At 34.5% G+C, this 18,119-nt stretch overlaps 2 protein-coding genes across 3 annotated transcripts; one reads left to right on the forward strand and one right to left on the reverse strand.

The window, feature by feature from the left end:
- The first annotated feature begins 1,245 nt into the window (after positions 1-1,245).
- LOC110708050 (protein PHOX1-like) lies at positions 1,246-6,359 on the forward strand. 2 transcript variants are annotated; one of them, XM_021886149.1, is made up of 5 exons: positions 1,246-1,835; positions 2,300-4,392; positions 4,479-4,731; positions 5,722-5,907; positions 6,300-6,359. In XM_021886149.1, the coding sequence occupies exons 2-3, from the start codon at positions 2,307-2,309 to the stop codon at positions 4,625-4,627; spliced, it is 2,235 nt and encodes a 744-aa protein (XP_021741841.1). In that variant the 5' UTR covers positions 1,246-1,835; positions 2,300-2,306; the 3' UTR covers positions 4,628-4,731; positions 5,722-5,907; positions 6,300-6,359. The 2 variants fall into 2 exon arrangements, with proteins under 2 accessions (XP_021741841.1, XP_021741840.1); XM_021886148.1 differs by having other exon boundaries at positions 5,722-6,359.
- Positions 6,360-6,975: 616 nt separating this feature from the next.
- LOC110708051 (F-box/LRR-repeat protein 13-like) lies at positions 6,976-17,879 on the reverse strand. The gene is made up of 16 exons (XM_021886150.1): positions 17,687-17,879; positions 15,949-16,242; positions 15,721-15,849; positions 15,431-15,638; positions 14,329-14,475; positions 12,834-12,908; positions 12,436-12,507; positions 12,228-12,299; positions 11,343-11,414; positions 11,166-11,237; positions 10,515-10,586; positions 9,540-9,611; positions 9,286-9,429; positions 8,978-9,049; positions 8,088-8,234; positions 6,976-7,457 (listed from the first exon to the last, which is right to left on the reverse strand). The coding sequence occupies exons 2-16, from the start codon at positions 16,147-16,149 to the stop codon at positions 7,273-7,275; spliced, it is 1,740 nt and encodes a 579-aa protein (XP_021741842.1). The 5' UTR covers positions 16,150-16,242; positions 17,687-17,879; the 3' UTR covers positions 6,976-7,272.
- Positions 17,880-18,119: the final 240 nt, after the last annotated feature.

Below are 18,119 nucleotides of genomic sequence, written 5' to 3' on the forward strand. Positions count from 1 at the left end.
TTGAAGTAAAGAGAAATGATGAAGATTGAGAGTTATTTTTCTCCAAGCATAAAAATAAATTTATTTGATGAAGACAAATAAAGGGGTAATCAACTAATCACAATAATGCTCTTTACATTTATGACATGTTAAGTTGATAGTTAACGTCCTTGGCGATATATTTTCTTTACATGGAAAATATATATAACAACTCTACCAATAAAATCTAAGTGATTGTACAATTCAATAATATGTACTGACATTAAGATCAATTGGTTTGCCAGCTTGGTGATATAATTAATTTCGATATATTGCAAGTTACGTACTTAATTTTCCGATAATATACTTCCTATGCATTAGAAATGTGTACCATTGTACATGTTCTACTTGTGAAGAATTGTGCTAAAAAATCTTAACTGTAGATTATTTTATCATGATTTTTGCTAGGGGTCGAATATTCTTACTACTCCCTCTATTCCTTTATTTTTGCTCCATTGCCATTTTTTGAGTCAAATTTTGAAAACTTAGACCATAATTTACCGTTAATGTATAAAAGATAATATAATCATAAATGGTCTTGTTAGATTCGTCTCATTGTATATTTTATTAATATCATGTATTTATAATTTTTACGTACGTGGAAATAAAGATATAGACGTTTTAATACGCGTCTTGAAGATCGCGCACAGTCAAATGGAGCAAAAAAATAAAGACAGAGGGAGTAACATTTTGTATTTGTTAGTTGATATCAATATTACTCCACTTTAACAATCTCGACATATCCTCACATCTACAACTGTACTCATGTTACTATTTTGTAAAACCTTCCAAATTTATGATAAGAGTATCCAAAGCTTACATATACTATTTCTATATATAAAAAAATAAAATTAATTTCCACCAATTTATATGGATCTTGAAAAAAAATATCTGTATTTTGTGCACAAATTCTTACACGATGTGACCAACCATTATATGAATTATTTCGCTAGTGTTATAGGGGTTACTCGATCAATGTTACAGGTGTTACTTTGTTAATGTCATGAGGATAGTCGGTTGGTGTTATAAGGGTTACTCGATCGGTAAAGGTTAGACGATCAGTGTTATAGAAGTTACTTTGTTTTTTTACGTCACACGGTATGATCAGCTGCACACGAGACATATTGTTTTGTATGGAATAAGGTTTTTTTAAAAAAAAAAAATAATTTTACTTTTTTATTTTTTATTTTTATTTTTTATAATATAAAAAAGAAAGCAGTAATTTGAAGAAGAAGGGGATCCGATAGCGTGTAGAGAGAGAAAGAGGGAAAGGAAAAGAAAGAGTGCGTGTTGTTGGCAAGCAACTAAGCATAGCTCAGATCTCTTTCCTACCATACTCTGTTATTTTATATTCCTCCTTTTTTTTCCTCCCAAAAAAAACATTTTCATATCAAAATACAGAAATTCTATATTTCCATTTATACATAAATCATACACAAAAATTTATTATACCTTCTCCAATCCCAAAGAAGATTTATACAAATTTCTGCCATTTGGGAGAATATGGCAAATACCCAATTTGTATTTATTTAAAAATTTCAAAATTCTGGAATTTTTATCTTTATTTCTGGAAAAAGAAACAAAATTTGTAGCTCATTTCTTATCTTTTTCATGTGGCTTTGATGCTAAGCTGTAAAAAAAGTGATTCAAGATAAAAAGAAAGGAGGACCCATTTGTATTTGGGGGTCTTCTTTCACAATTCTTTCAAGTTTATCATTTTCTCTCTCCAATTTTTTGTGGTTGGTGTAATTTTACAGGAATTTTGTTGCCTAGATTACTCTTTTTCTGTCTGCTGAAGATAGGTGTTTTGCCTCCTTGTAAGTTATTAACTTTATAAGTATTATGTTCAATTAATTGATTTTTTGAGCTCATTTTAGTTTATTGTATTTATGCAATTGAATATGCTTGATTATGATTCTGATGATGTGATGGTATAATAATTTCTAAATATTGACAGTTGGAAAAACAAAATTTGTGGGATTTTAAATGGGTTTTCCAGCTTGTAAGAGATAATGCTGATACAAATTCTTCCTGCATTTTTGAATTAGTTGATACTCTCTCCATTCCTAAATTGGGATTACTCCTATTATAATCTAGAACTTTTGGATTTTCAAGATCGAACTTTGACCAATAATTTCTGTCGAAATCTATAGAGTAAAATTGCTAAGAATATGTATTTTGTTAAATAAGTATGAAGTATATCTAAGAAAGGAGTAGTATATCTAAGAAAGGAATGATCTAGTGTTGTGGAACTGAAAATTTTGTGAATTTGGGTTGGTAGGTCTGCAATGGGGAAGTCAAGTGGGAAGAAGAAAAAACAAATTGGGGAGAAATCAGGAGATTTGACCCAAATGCAAACTAGATCAGTAGATAACAGCCCGAGGGCGTATGATAAGGATACAGAAGTTTTCATTGCCATGGCACAAGAGCTGAAGGATGAGGGTAACAGATTGTTTCAAGGGAGGGACTCTGAAGGAGCCTTGTTGAAGTATGAAAAGGCGGTCAAGTTGCTACCGAGAAATCACATAGATGTAGCTTATCTTCGCAGCAATATGGCTGCTTGTTATATGCAAATGGGTATAAGTGATTATCCTCGAGCTGTTCATGAATGTAATTTAGCTCTAGAAGTTACTCCAAAGTACAGCAAGGCTCTTATAAAGAGAGCTAGGTGTTATGAGGGGCTCAACAGGTTGGAGTTGGCTTTAAGAGATTTGAATGCAGTTCTATCCATGGAGCCGAACAATTTAACAGCCTTGGAGATAGCGGAGAGGGTGAAGCAGACTTTAGAAAGTAGAGGTGATAGAGTATTTGACCATCCTCTTCCTGAGTATATTGAATCTCCTAGTGCTCCAGCTTCACAGCCTCTATCCAAAGCAGTAAAAGAGAAATCTAGGAAGAAAAAAAACTCGAAATATGAGGAGGGGAAGGCAGAAGGTGACGGCAAATGCTTGGAGGACATTTTGGAAAAGAAAACAGTAAACAAGAAGACAGTGGCTGTTAAGGAAGATAAAAAATCCAGATCCCAAGAAAAGAAGAAGGCCTTGAAGAACAATGTACAAACAAAAGCAGAAGATAGTCAGCAGAGAGAAGTTGAGGATCTGTTAGAGAAGAAAACCGAGGATAAGGTGGTGGTTGAGGAGAAGATGTCTTATGCAAATGGAGATGAGCCAAAGAATAATGTGAAATTGGTGTTTGGAGAGGATATTAGGTGGGCACAACTGCCTGTAAATTGTAGTCTTTTGAAATTGAGGGAGGTCATACAGGATAGGTTTCCAACGTCAAAGGCAGTTCTTGTCAAATACAAAGATCATGAGGGTGACATGATCACTATTACTACGAGTGATGAGCTAAGATTGGCTGAAGCATCTGCTGGCCCCCGAGGTTCCGTGAAGATTTACATAGTAGAAGTTAGTCCAGAGCATGATCCTTTCTATGAGAAAATAAGAGGTAAAGATTTATCAGAGAACGGAAGTTGTGGAGGAAAAAAGGTAAAGGAGCAGGGGACATTGTGCATTGAAGAATGGATTGTCCCATTTGCTCAATTGTTCAAGAATTATGTTGGATTCAGCTCTGATGCATACTTGGATCTTCATGAGCTAGGGGTGAAGCTCTATTCTGAGGCCATGGAAGAGACAATTTGTTGTGAAGAAGCTCAGGTCCTGTTTGATATAGCAGCTGAAAAGTTTCAGGAAATGGCAGCATTGGCACTGTTTAATTGGGGAAACGTCCACATGGCACGGGCGAGGAAGCGAGTACATTTTGTAGAAGATTCGACCCAACAAAATATGCTTGATCAGGTAAAAATTGCCTATGATTGGGCCCAACAGGAGTATGAGAAAGCAGGGCAGAAATATGAAGCAGCACTTAAGATAAAGCCAAATTTCTACGAAGGTCATCTAGCGTTAGCACTACAGCAGTTTGAGCAGGCAAAACTTGCTTGGTACTATGCAGTTGCAAACAATGATGATTTAGACACATGGTCGCCAAATGGTGTCCTTGATCTGTATAATAAAGCTGAGGAAAACATAGAAAAAGGTGTGCAAATGTGGGAGGATTCAGAGCTGCAGCGTCAAAGTTCACTCTCCAGCCTTAGGAACAGCCATGCTAAGATGCAGAAAATGGGTTTTGATCGTCTATTTAAAGATATATCAACTATTGATAGTGAAGAGATGGCCATGACTATCAGTTCCCAGGTTAATGTTCTATGGGGTACCATGCTTTATGAAAGATCTATCATGGAGTTTAAGCTAGACCTGCCAGTTTGGCATGAATGTCTGGAGGTCGCTCTTGGAAAATTTGAACTTGCAGGAGCTTCTCCGACTGATATAGCTGTTATGGTGAAGAATCACTGTTCTAATGATTCCGGGGTAGAAGGTAGATGTCTAGATCTTTTACAGAACTATGCATTAATTTCAACCCTTTTGCCATTTAGAGTGCTCAACTATGTGTCATGATATTAGGTGTAGGTTTCAGGATTGATGAGATTGTACAAGCATGGAACGAGATGGATGATGCAAAAAGGTGGTACACTGGAGTACCGTCATTCCGCCTTGAACCATTACTGCGGCGACGGGTGTCAAAAATATATTATGCACTTGATCAGGCATGATTAAGATATTTCCAATTCAGATGCCATGAAGTATGTCCCAGAACTTAGGTTACTCCTGAAGTACCGAGCACAAATATTTCCAGATGTGTAATTTCTTAATTGAGGTGAGTAAGTGAATGTGCTTAGCTTTTTCTGCAGTTTTCACATGCATTGTTTTGTCCTATCTGATTAATTGTTTGTTTCTCTCAATTATTCGAAATTTATGAAGGTGAGGTTGCCTAGATTTGTATTGGATGGTTTTCTGGTTGATTGTTGTTACTATGTTAGAAACAGTAGCTTGTCTTACCTGCTTATAGACAATTAATCATTTTTTTTCCCCTAGCAGCTAGATATTAACATGACTATCCCAACTGGTAACTTGACTAGAGTTATCAAATTGAGTTCAAGGGCTATATTCTGTGATATATAAATTCACAAATCACAACCCTATCGAAGTCAGACAGTTTTTAAATCACAACCCTGTCGAAACTTATTACTAAACGAAAGTGATTAAAGTTCGATTCAAACCTATCTAACAAGTCCAATGTTCAGAGACTTTCTGCATCTTATTGAGAAATTGGCTTCAATGATGTTGATCCTGGTGTATACAAGTGTCCTGCCCATTAATAGGGACAGTGATTTGGGAAGATATCTACAAAATAATTCCCACTACCTCGGCGGAGATGAGCTTCCCTGAAAGTCTCAAGTCTCTTTGATGCTATAGAGAAGGACACTACTTCATTATATACCATGTTTAGCAACAAGAAAATGTGGGGCTGCTTTAATAGGCCAGTTGTAAGTTTGTTGAGTCCAGATATAAGTTTAATATCTGTTGAGATATTGTTTTGCATAGGACAAATATATAGTTGTATTTAAACTTGTTGCTGAACAGATGGATTACTTGGGCTTATGTTGATTTTCATTGATAAATTAGTAGATGATTTTCGAGTATAGGGTATGCCATATGGTAACATGATAGAATAGGACAGAAGGAAAGGATTATACCTTTAAAGCATAATATATAGCTGTATTGAATCCTTCTCTGTTTCTAATCCTATATATTAGAGTAACTTGCCTTCATTTATGTAGCAATTTTTTCTGCTTTTCTTATGCAGGTCAGGCAATTTTTTTTTCTGTGTGCATCAACTCACAAGGCCTTCATTCGGAAAAAGGAACTAAGTTGCAATTTTGTTGTTTGTACATTTTATACCACCATATCGGGCAGAGATGAAACAGTTGAAGTCCACTTATGGCGGCGTTTTGCTTTAAATTCATCACATTCCCAATGCAAGAATTGAAAGGTAATATATAATTCCATACAGAAAGTACTTGTCATATTCTTTCTCAGCTAGTGTAGCTTTTGTATTTGTATTTTGAGCTATGAGGTGTGGCAAAGTGGTAGCACACACACTCCCGATTCTGCAGTCCAAGGATCGAGCACTATAGTCACACATAAAGGAGGGCCAGCAGTTTCTGTAGGCAGTAACTGAGCTACACCAAGGTTTTGCAAGAAGCTACTAATTTTGTGGCCCAACATCATACCACCCCCCCCTCCCCCCCCCCCCCCCCCCCCCCCCAAAAAAAAAAAAAAAAAAAAAAAGAGGATTGGCTTGTAACTATTGTATACGAAATAGTGTGTGTCTGATGTCTTTTTATTTAGTTTATTTTGTGATAGTTTTGCCCCCCGTTGTAGGAATGGAACTTGGAGCAAGATTGATGAATGGTTATAGTTTGAAAGGTTTGTATTAGCCAATTTTTTTCGTTGTAGTAATCTTAAATCAATGTTAAATTTCCTTCTTAGTTGGAAAATGCCAATGTTGCTATTTAATGATAGTTAACATGTTTATTTCAATAAAATTTCAAAAAAAGAATTAATAATTAATACAGACTTCTTCTTTCTTCATGATTCTTCTATCAAAGTAGGTATCACATGATGAAAATGTTTGAAAAATCCTAAAACTTATCACAACCGTACTTATTATTAACTGAAGATAATAAAAAACATAGATTTGTGCCATATTCTTAAAGATACAGGTTTTATTAAGTGAAGATTGAATCTTTATCTTTTGGTGTACAAATACACACATCCATGATTCCATATTGACAATTTGACATCAGAATCATTTTGGATTTCATTATATTACAGAATGAATCTGATTATATTACAATTGGATCCTGTCTTCTGTTTCTATCTCAAATTGATTTAAAAAAGGGAAGAATAGCGCATCAGCGATTTGAATTTGTTGTTGATAATGTATGCTAAGTGATGCGAGGATAATTGATTCGGTAATCAAGAGGCGATAGAGCTTACAATTTACGTATTAGTAGATAAAATACAGGGGTGATTGAACTTACTATCTTAAAACTTATCAACTGAAGATCGAAACCTTAAACTTCAATAAACACATAGTTTTATACAATAGTTAAAAAGATACAACTTCCATTTGTGTAGTGAAAGCATTATATACAGAGTTCAGATGCATGGCTATAAATTCACTAGTGCAGAAAATCGAAGCTATTTACAATGATCCATCAAAGTTACTTTTCAAGATCGCACTCCATTTCTTAATTTTAATCTTAATTTAAAAGTGTATTTATTTCCCCCCATTATATGTACAATGCCAGAAAAGACGACAGAAATGGACTATTTACAGTTGCAGCTGATCTTATTCAGGACGAAAGCTGACCAGATTAGGAAGGGCGGAGGACTGCAGCTTCCTTATCTCAGATGCAGTTACCTTGCATGACTCTAGTGTCAACGAACGCAAGTTCTTCAAAGGCTTCAAGTGTTGCAGGCCATCATTAGTTATACGAGAATTTGAGACGTTCAAAGATACCAATGATGTTAATCCTACACCAATGAACAGGAAGATATGAGTAGACCCAACAAGGGCAACAACTCCAGCTTCCATATCAGTGTAACATATGCATATCACACCGGATTTTGGTTAACTTAATTAGAAATGAAAGTGTTAGCGTGGGAGGGGAAGAGATTCAGGGAAACGATTACAACACAGTTTTATACAAAACTTAATATCCTACAAAATACGCAGGGTAGATTTACGTTTTCAGATATTCCCTCCTTATGCAATTAGTAGCCACACAATGTATGGTGTCTAAAAAAAAGTATCGCATTGATTCATGATTGAATTTCGCACTTTGCCACCCCTACATAAATTAATTAATGGGAAGAACATAGATATGATTGATCAATGGAGGCTTGGTGAAAAGTTGGCTGAGATAAGTGGATGGCTCACCCCTTTAATTAGCATAAGAAGTCAAAACAAGATTACCCAAACCAACCATTTTGCATGCTTTATAATAATATGATCACATTTGATCTTAATTTTTTAAGTCGAACCCAAAGTGCTATTACTATCAAACCTATCTTGTAGAAAAGTTGAATTGCTTAAAATTAATTGAAACAAAAAATTTTATATCTACGCAACTGTAGCCATCTCGAGTAACAGTAAAGACGTACCAGAAACCATTTCCAGAGCCTTGTCAGTGAGGCTGCAGTTTTGAGACAAATTGAGCAGCGTAAGAGAAGTAAGATCTTTAATGTTCTTCATACCAGCATCCGTCAAGCCTCCACCACATATTTCAAGTGACAGGAGGTTCTTGAAGCCTGCAACAGGAACAAAAATATAAGGTATTTCAACAGGATTTTATTTATACCAAAAGAATAAATCTTTTTAACAGTAACTTCCCCTTTCCCCCAACACAGAGAGAGAGAGAATCCCCTCTCAATAGACCATCATGCTAGCACACCTCTTTTTCTTCTAGCCCACACTATTAGATTGAGGCCAAGGATTAGGGTAGAAGGAAAACAGGCCAACTCTCCATTATCTCTACTAGGGCCAGTCCCAATAAGTTGGGTCAGCTCTCACTTCCCTGAGTATGGGGAGTGGGCAAGGGTGGGAGTGAAGTCAACAGATTTTTATACCAATGTATGTGCTAAACACAACACAAGAATCAAAGATATTTGGCAATTCATACTGGCAATTACACAGCATGAATCCTTAAGCACTGGAAAACTCGTAAAATCAGTTCAGCATGAGAGGGAGCTTAGATGAGATGTTAAAACAGCAGAACCCACATGCAGAGCAAGATGTGAGTTGTTATTCATGACAAGGGGATGAATTTTTTCTAGTATACAAGAATAGTGTAATTAATGACAAGTGGATTAGTGGACAGAAAGGAATAAATTAATAAGGTGTGGTAATACATAAATGTTATTTCCCAAAAAGAAAGAACAATCCTGTAATGGACAGAACCTTCTTTAACGATCAGGATTCAGGATAATATTAATGCTGCTGTCATAAATCAGTACAAAACATTGTATAACAAAAGCAAGTTGGCATGACTTACAGCGCAAATATTGAGTCCCTGAGTCTGTAATTCGTGCCCCAAAAAGATCTAAATGAGTCAAGCCTTCCAGACCTGCAACATTATGTACAAGACAACATATAACTTTTTGATACAGAATAAAACTTTTTGACATACAATTCCACATTTAAATGTATGTAGCAACTTCTAATATAATTCCACATTTAAATGTATGTAGCAACTTCTAATATGCGAAGTGGCTCACAGTTGAAGCAAGCTGAGTAATAAAATACTACTCCGTATCATATTTCTTGAAGCAATACATTTGTTAATGCACAAAAATTGCTTACTTGTCAGAGCAGCTAACCCAACATCAGTGATTTGGCGAGCATCAAGGTTTAGTGATTTCAGAGAACTTAAACCCGACAGCTTCTTCAGACCAGCATCAGTAACCAAGGTAAATGACAAATTTATGCTCTCAAGATTCACCAGACCTACAAGTTCGAAAAAGATTTGATCATATCAAGTCAGTTCTCATCAATAGAAGTCTAGAAAAAACATTCCCAAAAAAGCTGCCAATAATGACACAAGAATGATGTCTTACCACTCAGATACCGCAGCCCATTGCTTCCAACTTCAGTATCTGATAACTCCAAATGTTTCAGCAGCAAAAGTCCTATTCAGAAGAATCACAATGTTTAGCATACAAATGCTCCCAAATGCAAACATACAAGATCTAAAGATCATTAATATAAGCCCTAACTAAGCCTTAGCCACTGGCACTGAATCTTCAAGCATTCCAAGAAAGAAAGAAAGAAAAAGAAGAAGATATTGAGCTTCATAGTAAGCAGCAAATTATCAGAAACCAGAGAAACAAAACATTTGCACATTGAAAATGGGCCTCATTGGCATAGACATAACATTATAAAGGACACAAAGAGCATAATCCTAAAACAAAATGTAATTGAATCTTAACCCAATAATTTGCCATCAGCTATAAAACGAGTCATAAAGCCAATTTTACAAGCCACAAGGGGGCGGGGGTGGTTAAATAGGAAATTCAGAAAAAAAATTCATCTGCAAGCCAAGATATTGACATGCAAGAATACGATACTCAATTAAACAGACAAGCTTGTTCAAGAGCGAAATTCTGCTATGTATTGACATTAGGGGAGGGGAAATTTAGGTAGCTGTATTATGTCATTTGGGTAATATCCTATCTAGTTAGAGGAAGAGCTCTATATATAATTAGAGAGGACTTATGTAAAATATTGATTGAGTGTTTTGGATTAGCTTAGAAAGCAAAATTGGGAGGTAATCCACATCTTGAAAGTGGAATTATCCTACACAAATGCTGTATTTCAGTTTATTATTAAAGGGAATCATCTTCTTCCTATTTTTTGCCATTAATGATGCCTAAGATAAGTTAAATATAGAAAATTCTTCCAAAAGCATGCAGAGAAGCATTAATACAGCAGCTGTAAATAAATTGATATTTAAAATTTTAAAAATAACCAAGTGAACATCAAGACAGATTATATGGTGAAAGAACAAGGGGGAGTTAGGTTAAAAAACAAACCTGTCAGGTTAGCAAGTCCTTCATCACCAATCCTACAGGAGTCTAAGTTCAAGGTTTCCAAATTTGATAAACCTGAAATCATGCAATAAAGGAAGAAAGAAACAACCTGAGCACTCATGCAAGTCGCTAACCCTTCAAGTTAACAAGAATAATTGGCCATATATTAAACTTGCTACATAAGTGCTAAGATTTATTCAAGAAAGTATGCAACATCTGATAAAGAAGTGAGGATGCAGAAGTCTGAGATGTTAATTTTAGCAACAAGCTTAAAAAAATTGGAATTCTGCTTTTTTGAGAACCAAACTAAAGGTTTTTCAAGTTAACTAAGAAAAATTATCATGTTTATTGATAATCTTTTCCTTGAAGGAGAGCGAGAAAATTCAGGCTAAAATGTAGCGTATTTTTTTCAGTATTGGTTACAGGGTAATTATTGACCATTAATAGTTTAAACATGTCCTCTCAGAAGTTAACGTAGGGTAGAACCAAGTAATATCTATTTTTTGTGAAACAAACTAACTTAAATAAGGGCCAAGCAAATGACACAGCCTCCACTCATCCACAGGCAGAAATTAAAAGGAACCTATTACATTCATCAGTGCAAGTACACACATAGAGAATTACACAGAAGGGGGAGTGAAAAAGCAATAAAACCTTTGAGATGAACCAAACATGCATCTGTTATATTGTTGAAGGCCAGATTGAACACCTTCAAGTTCTTAAGTCCTGTAATCAAGGATCCAAATTTAGAGGTAGCATGAAAAAAGCAAATTTTAGAGGAAGTTACATAGCATTGGTATCATCAATCAATAAAAGCTCAACAGAACTAACCTGAGAGCTTGTCAAAACCATGATCAGACAGACCGCATCTGCTAAGGTTCAAGTATGACAAAGCTACAAGAGCTGCATCAGCGAAAATAATTGAGGGATGAGGACCTTCAATAAACAATTCAATCTAAAATGTTTTTCGCTCATAAGGTTTGCTGTATAATCAAGTTAAAATCATTATTTAACAAAAAAAGGGGACAGCACAAGACTTTCCTTTCTAAAATTTAAAATATTTAGTGATACACAATTCTATAAGAGGAAGGTAGAACTTATTTCTCTTCCTCTACTCATTTCATCATTGATTCACTGCTGAAAATTAACAAGTAATAAGCCCACAATACAATTTAAAAGTTACGGATATGGGCATTCTTGTTAGATACTCCTTCCGATCCTTGTTCTTGGTTGATATATATATATATATATATATATATATATATATATATATATATATATATATATATATGATAGTGCGAATGGGATCTAATCTAATACTTTCACGATAAATATATAAGAAAAAATTACACTCTTGGGATCTTGTTTGATTTGCCTTCATATGAAGTTATATAGATGAATTAAGTTCTATTAATTCTGCAAAATAATCATTATATAGCCACCGCTTGCAACACCAGTGTAAATTATCACCGATTACTGCCACCGCTCCATAACTACCGTTGGTACAAAAAGACCAGATTTAGCAACAAATCCATGAAAACTACCTAGTACTTCAAGTAAAAGACCCATTTTTATAATACATGTATAAAGATGTTTATGCTTAAAGGTGTACAGTGGAAACTATGTAAATAGTAAAATAAGAACAACATAATGATGCGGAGGGAGCATTGAGTTTCAGAATATGAAATACAAAAATGGTGGGTATTAATAAATAACCTGAAATGGAGTCCAAACATGCAGCACTAAGCTGGCAACCTTCCAGGTTCAACAATATAAGATTTTGCAATCCTGACACCCAAAGAAATTGGCTCCATCAGCACATTAAAGGGGGAAAAAAACAAACTTGAAATTATAAGTGACATGAAAGAATCTGGAGAAGTAGCAGATAGACTCAGAAATTTAAATTGGTTAGGAAGGTGCCTACCTTTCAAATAAGAAACGCCAGCATCAGTGATACTGCTGCAAGAAACTTGCAGCTCCCTCAAGTTTGTAAATTCTGGAGTACCATAAAAGAATGCAGGAGAAAAAAAAAAGTACATCAATCTAGCTTAAACCAAAGTGCAAACATGTGCAATCATTTTGACAAAAAAATAGTCACAACTTAACAATTAGCTATACAGAATATACACATTTTTGTTACATCATTGACTAAGATATGTTATGTTGGTCCATGAGAGGTACTGGACAATAATATGGGTTTAGAAGCAGCTATTATTGAGAAAGTTTTCACAAATGTTGATTGCAAGAGTCAAGACTCATGTACATACATGACAAGTTGATGCTTATAAAGCCAATGAACGTGAAAAAAAGCAGATACCTCACCTGAAATTGCCTCCATATCTGAGTCTGTAACGCATTTACAATACCTAATGTTAAGAGACTTGAGCTTCTTGAGACCTACAAGTATATGAAACATAAAAGTTCAGAGGTATTGTAGAAAAGTACAGAGTAAAATATAGTTCGCATAAAGGAAAAAAAAAAAAAAATATCTCAAGAATCTCAACCAAGATAATTATCCAGCCCCAATAAGAGCCTAAGCTCACTGCTTTATACATATTTTACCATCAAGGTAAACAATAACAGGCATTTACCATTTACAGGTTCAATTGTACATAATTTTAACCCTTGGCAGAATGGTTCTTTATATAGACTGTTGATTGGGAAAGAAAAAAACACACACACACAAATGCTTCACAATACACAAGGAGTAGAGCACATTTAGTGATTAATTATTTTCAGTCTGTTATAATCTAAAGCTGAAATTGATCAAGACCAAAACTTTCTTTTTTTGTTGAAAGTCTAAAGGACAGAATAATACTGCTCATCATGCGTGCACCACGTAAGAACTCCCTTCATAGCTAAATAATCAATTTAATGAAAAATTTCTTGACCTGATAGGCGTCAGGTCAGAAACAAAATGTAAAATAACTCAGAGCCTCCAAGTATAGATTTCAGCATAACATGAGATAGCAGGCCGCCAAAGTATGAACTATATTACATTTTTAGTAGTGTAATAAATCAAGTATTAAAAGGCAAGAAGCATGACAAGGAGATGGCCATCTTGGAGCCTAGGTCATGAAGTATAAGCGAAGGCGTGCCACAGCAGAGAAAGCGCCAAGCGGAGAAATAAATGCATTTTCATAATTTAAAATTATACTCCGTTAGGCAAGAAATAAATATATCCAAAATATGTATCTTGTAAATAAGCAATAATTACTGTTTATATTTGATGCAGCATCTATAGAACATCATACTTCCTCAGTTCATCAATAATCGCAATTTTTTGACTTTTGTTGTTAAAAAAACTAATTTTGACCAATGCTATTACGCAAAATGTAGTTGGATTTAGTCTTAGCATAAAATTCAAAATTTCATCTTGTTTGTGATTTTTAGTATATAATATATTTACAAATATTAATGGTCAAAGTAGTGTATTGGCAAGCGTAAAAGTCAAAACATTGCAAGTGATTAAGTACAAAAGAAGCATAAAACGAACTTAAATTCATGATCACATTTGCCATAAAGGCTACTGTGTGATGTATCTAGGTATGCCTCTTAATCCTCAAACGTCTTAGTGGTTCATTCAGTGATATTGCATGGACAAAAGCCATAGAGCCGATTACCTAGAGACCTAGAGTGCTATGCACCTTGGAGTTTCAAGTCAACAAAAGCTATACCCAAATGAAGTCAAGACACATTCTCCTCCATGAAAAAGACAAACTCTGAAATTTTATGGATCTTCTATAATATGATGATTGATGATCAAACATCATGAAAATTTGACTTTATACATGTAAGGATACACCAAGAAACTAACCTTTAAGATAAACAAAACCGCCATGAATCCCAGAACATCTCTCAAGATCCAATTCAAGCAAGTTGACTAAGCTGGAGAAGGCACGCATTCCTTCAACGGTCACAGCATAACTTCTCCTTAAACTCAAAGAAGAAAGGTTTGAAAGCCCTGAAAAACAATAAGTTCATCAGTTTCCAGTCAAAAAGCCAAAGATAGCATATAATCCATGCTGATGCAACTCAGTAATAAAGACATCTGTAAACCATACCCTTTACCATTCACCCTCAACTCCCCAATCCCACCCCTTCCCCTTCCCCCCAACCTCTTTATTTGTATAAGCACCAAAGAAAGGGATTTCTAAAGTGTCATGTAGGGAAGAATTTAGCCAACAAAAAGATGACCTGTAAATAAGTACACAGAATCAAGGAAGACTTTTTAAGCAGACAAAATAGGACTAAAGTTAACCATAAATGAACCTATCCCTTATTTAAAAAACTTAACAAGCAGATAATCAAAATTCGGCTATAGAGAACACACATGAAAATCATTTCCGCTCCCTTAATAAAATTGATAATACCATCCTGAGTTCTTGACCTACCCGGATACATGTCTTTATTTTTCATTATCCAGAAAATATCTAGAAAATGCAAATAACAAATTTGAAAAAATACTGCTATTTCAAAACATAACTCATACTTCCATATTATAACTTCCATTTTTAAGCTACATTACTTAGTGATGTTGATGTATCACAAAAAGATACAGCCTGAATGAAGATGGGAAAACAGTATATTTTGACTATTCACACAAAAAATTTGAACTTCACCATATTACTCTCACAAATTTCTACTCCCTCATTCCCTTTTTGTTTGCATCATGGGCCCACTTTTTGTGAGAGCTTTTTGGGTCAAATAGCGCAAACAATAAGGGACTGGACCATAACGAGAGTGAAAAGTAAGATAATAACTGAGGCCATCAAGAATGTGACCATAAAAATAAGATAGCAGCAATGTTAAGAATACTGGAAGATAAATTGATGATATATAGAGATCATAAATACGCACAGCGTAGAAGTAAACTATCAGAAAATTCATAATTATCACAAGCAACTTAAAAAATTTACCACTGAAATGCCTCAGGCCATTTGCTGAAATATGATCACAGTAATTGAAAGCCAAAGCTTGAAGATTGGAGCAACTTTTCAGGAGAGCCAACCCAGAATCTGTCACATCGGAACCAGAAAGATCAACAGAGAGTAAAGAGGAGCCTTGAGAAGAGACAACGTCAATCCAACTGTCATCAACTCCAGGATAGTCTCCCAAGCAAATATCCTATCAATATTAAAACACAGTTAGTCAAATTAACTATAGGGATCCATACAAACATATCACGATAATGTCAGTTGAGCCAGACCTCGAGAGCACAGTCACGGAAAGCTTCAAGTGAAACATCAGTTAAGCGATGTGAGCGGACTAATTCATCAAATATTTGCTGACTTATATCTCTTGGAAGCACTGAGAATGACTTGTATTTATCAATATCCTGTACATAGAAATAAATATTATAATCTATATAACTTTGACAGATAACATACAAAAAGTAGAAGACAGACGGCGTAACATTAACAAAAACCACAGCTACCTGACAGGCTTTATGAACGCATAGCTCCATCAAAGACGGGCAATTGACACCCTCTGGCTGACATCCTGATGTTGTCCTAAAGAATGGGGTGCCCAGTAACCATTTTGAACTCCCATTTTTACTGTATCTTCTATTGACCCCTATGCGCACACCGTCTTCATTGACCTGGTTACCCCTCTTCCTCGAACAAACCCCACCCATTGCAGCAACAATATTTCTAAAAAGCTTCAAATGGAGCTAAGAATTTTTGGAGAGAATATGAAAACCCCATGTACACCTAAATATCTTGTTGACCTTGTCACCAAAGTAACCAACAGAAAATCAGAAACTTCCATCAGCCATAGTAGAACAATCAAATAGCATGCAGAATGAACCAAAAAAAAAAAAAATATTCGTCGAGATTTGATTGCCAATGAATTTTCTCAAGCACCATATCTCTTCATTAAAATTGATAACCTATAAGCTTAAATTATCCATATAGATCATATTAGTAGACACTGTGGACCTATCACGTCTAAAAGTCTCAATATAACAAATACAGGTATCATAAATTCTTGGACTCGAACAAAAAAGGGGAAAATATTAGGCCATGTATAAGAAGCTTAAGAATAGAAATATTAAACATTAAAAGCACAAAGATACACACAATTTGTAAGGGAAAATGCTTAGGGACATGTATAAGAAGCTTAGAGTAAAAACATTAAACATTAATAATATCAATCTACACGTAATGTAAAAGGGAAAATGCTTAGGGCCATGTATAAGAAGCTTAGAGTAGAAATATTAAACATTTATAAAAATCGATCTACACGTATTTTGTCATAAGTTCCGAAATCATAACTACTTTAGAAAACACTTTAACGCTTATACATAACCCTTTAAGTTACTCATAGCAACACCCAAAAAAGCTACTCCATACAAAAAACATTTAAAAATAGGAAGCTAAACAAGAAGAAGAACAAAGAAATCATGGGCTGACCCCTTTAATCTTCTTTTCTACAGAGTCGAATCGACTATGTGAACCACCTAATGTAACAGTCAATCAGTCATTGAAGACGATCACAAAAAATACCTTAGCTACCCAATTTGGCAATTTAAAAAGAGATAACATTTCATCTCAAAAAGTTTTCGATTTTATACTATGTCTTTATATTAACACAATGTACCTAAAATTAGAAACTTCCACTAGTATAATGAAAGTTTGAGCTCCAATACTCATTCAAAAAACCACATTCACAAAATAAACCAACTAACAAGTAACTTTACTTGCACATAGTTAATTTTTTTTTATATATACAGTGTATAAAAAGCCAAAGGACAATAACATAGACTGAATTTGATCCGAGGCCTTAGTTACCAATTTTCAAGTCCGTACCAACTAATATATCGACCATAGATTACATACATATTCAAACCCATACAAGAAAACAAGCAGATATAAATTAATAAAGATCATCACTTTACCGAAATTTCTGATAATCGCAGAAACATATTCCCTAAACTTTCAAATTATTTATTATTATGAATTACCACCGAATTATATATTCTTTTCCATTATTACGAAAAAAAAAATTGACAAAAACAAAAAAAAAATTAAATATAATAATCTTCATAACCATCCCCAAAATATACCCTACACAAAAAAAAATCTCAGATAAAGCCTAAATGATCAGCTAATTAAAACATAATTCAATGCCAAAATTAAGAAATTTAAAACAAAAAAGAATTAAAAGAATACCTTTCAAATTTGAAAATTGATGATGAAAAATTGTTGAAGACGATCAAGTAAAAGAGTGAAGCAAAAAAAGAGGAGAGAGAAAATTGATGATGATGATGATGTCACGAAGATGGAAGAACAAGAAGAAGTAACAAGTTACGACTGTGAAATGTTGTGGTAGAAAGCTGGTGAGTCCGAGCCTAGTTCCGAACCTACGGATGTATGACACGTGGGCGGTTGTAGTCGTTCGGTGGGAAGCCGTAATGGATAAGGAAGATAAATAGCTAAGGGGCTGATGTGGGTCCTACTTTGCTTCCACTTTATCTGGTAAATATAAGTGTTAAATATTTGTATTTATCTGTAATCTTGTCAGTGATTTTTTTCTTTGATTGAGCTTATTAATGAAATTGTTCTAATTAATCAATTTATTTAGGGGTGATAATGTTAATAATAT

The sequence above is a fragment of the Chenopodium quinoa genome, unplaced genomic scaffold, assembly GCF_001683475.1.
Source record: "Chenopodium quinoa cultivar QQ74 unplaced genomic scaffold, ASM168347v1, whole genome shotgun sequence".
NCBI lineage: Eukaryota > Viridiplantae > Streptophyta > Magnoliopsida > Caryophyllales > Amaranthaceae > Chenopodium > Chenopodium quinoa.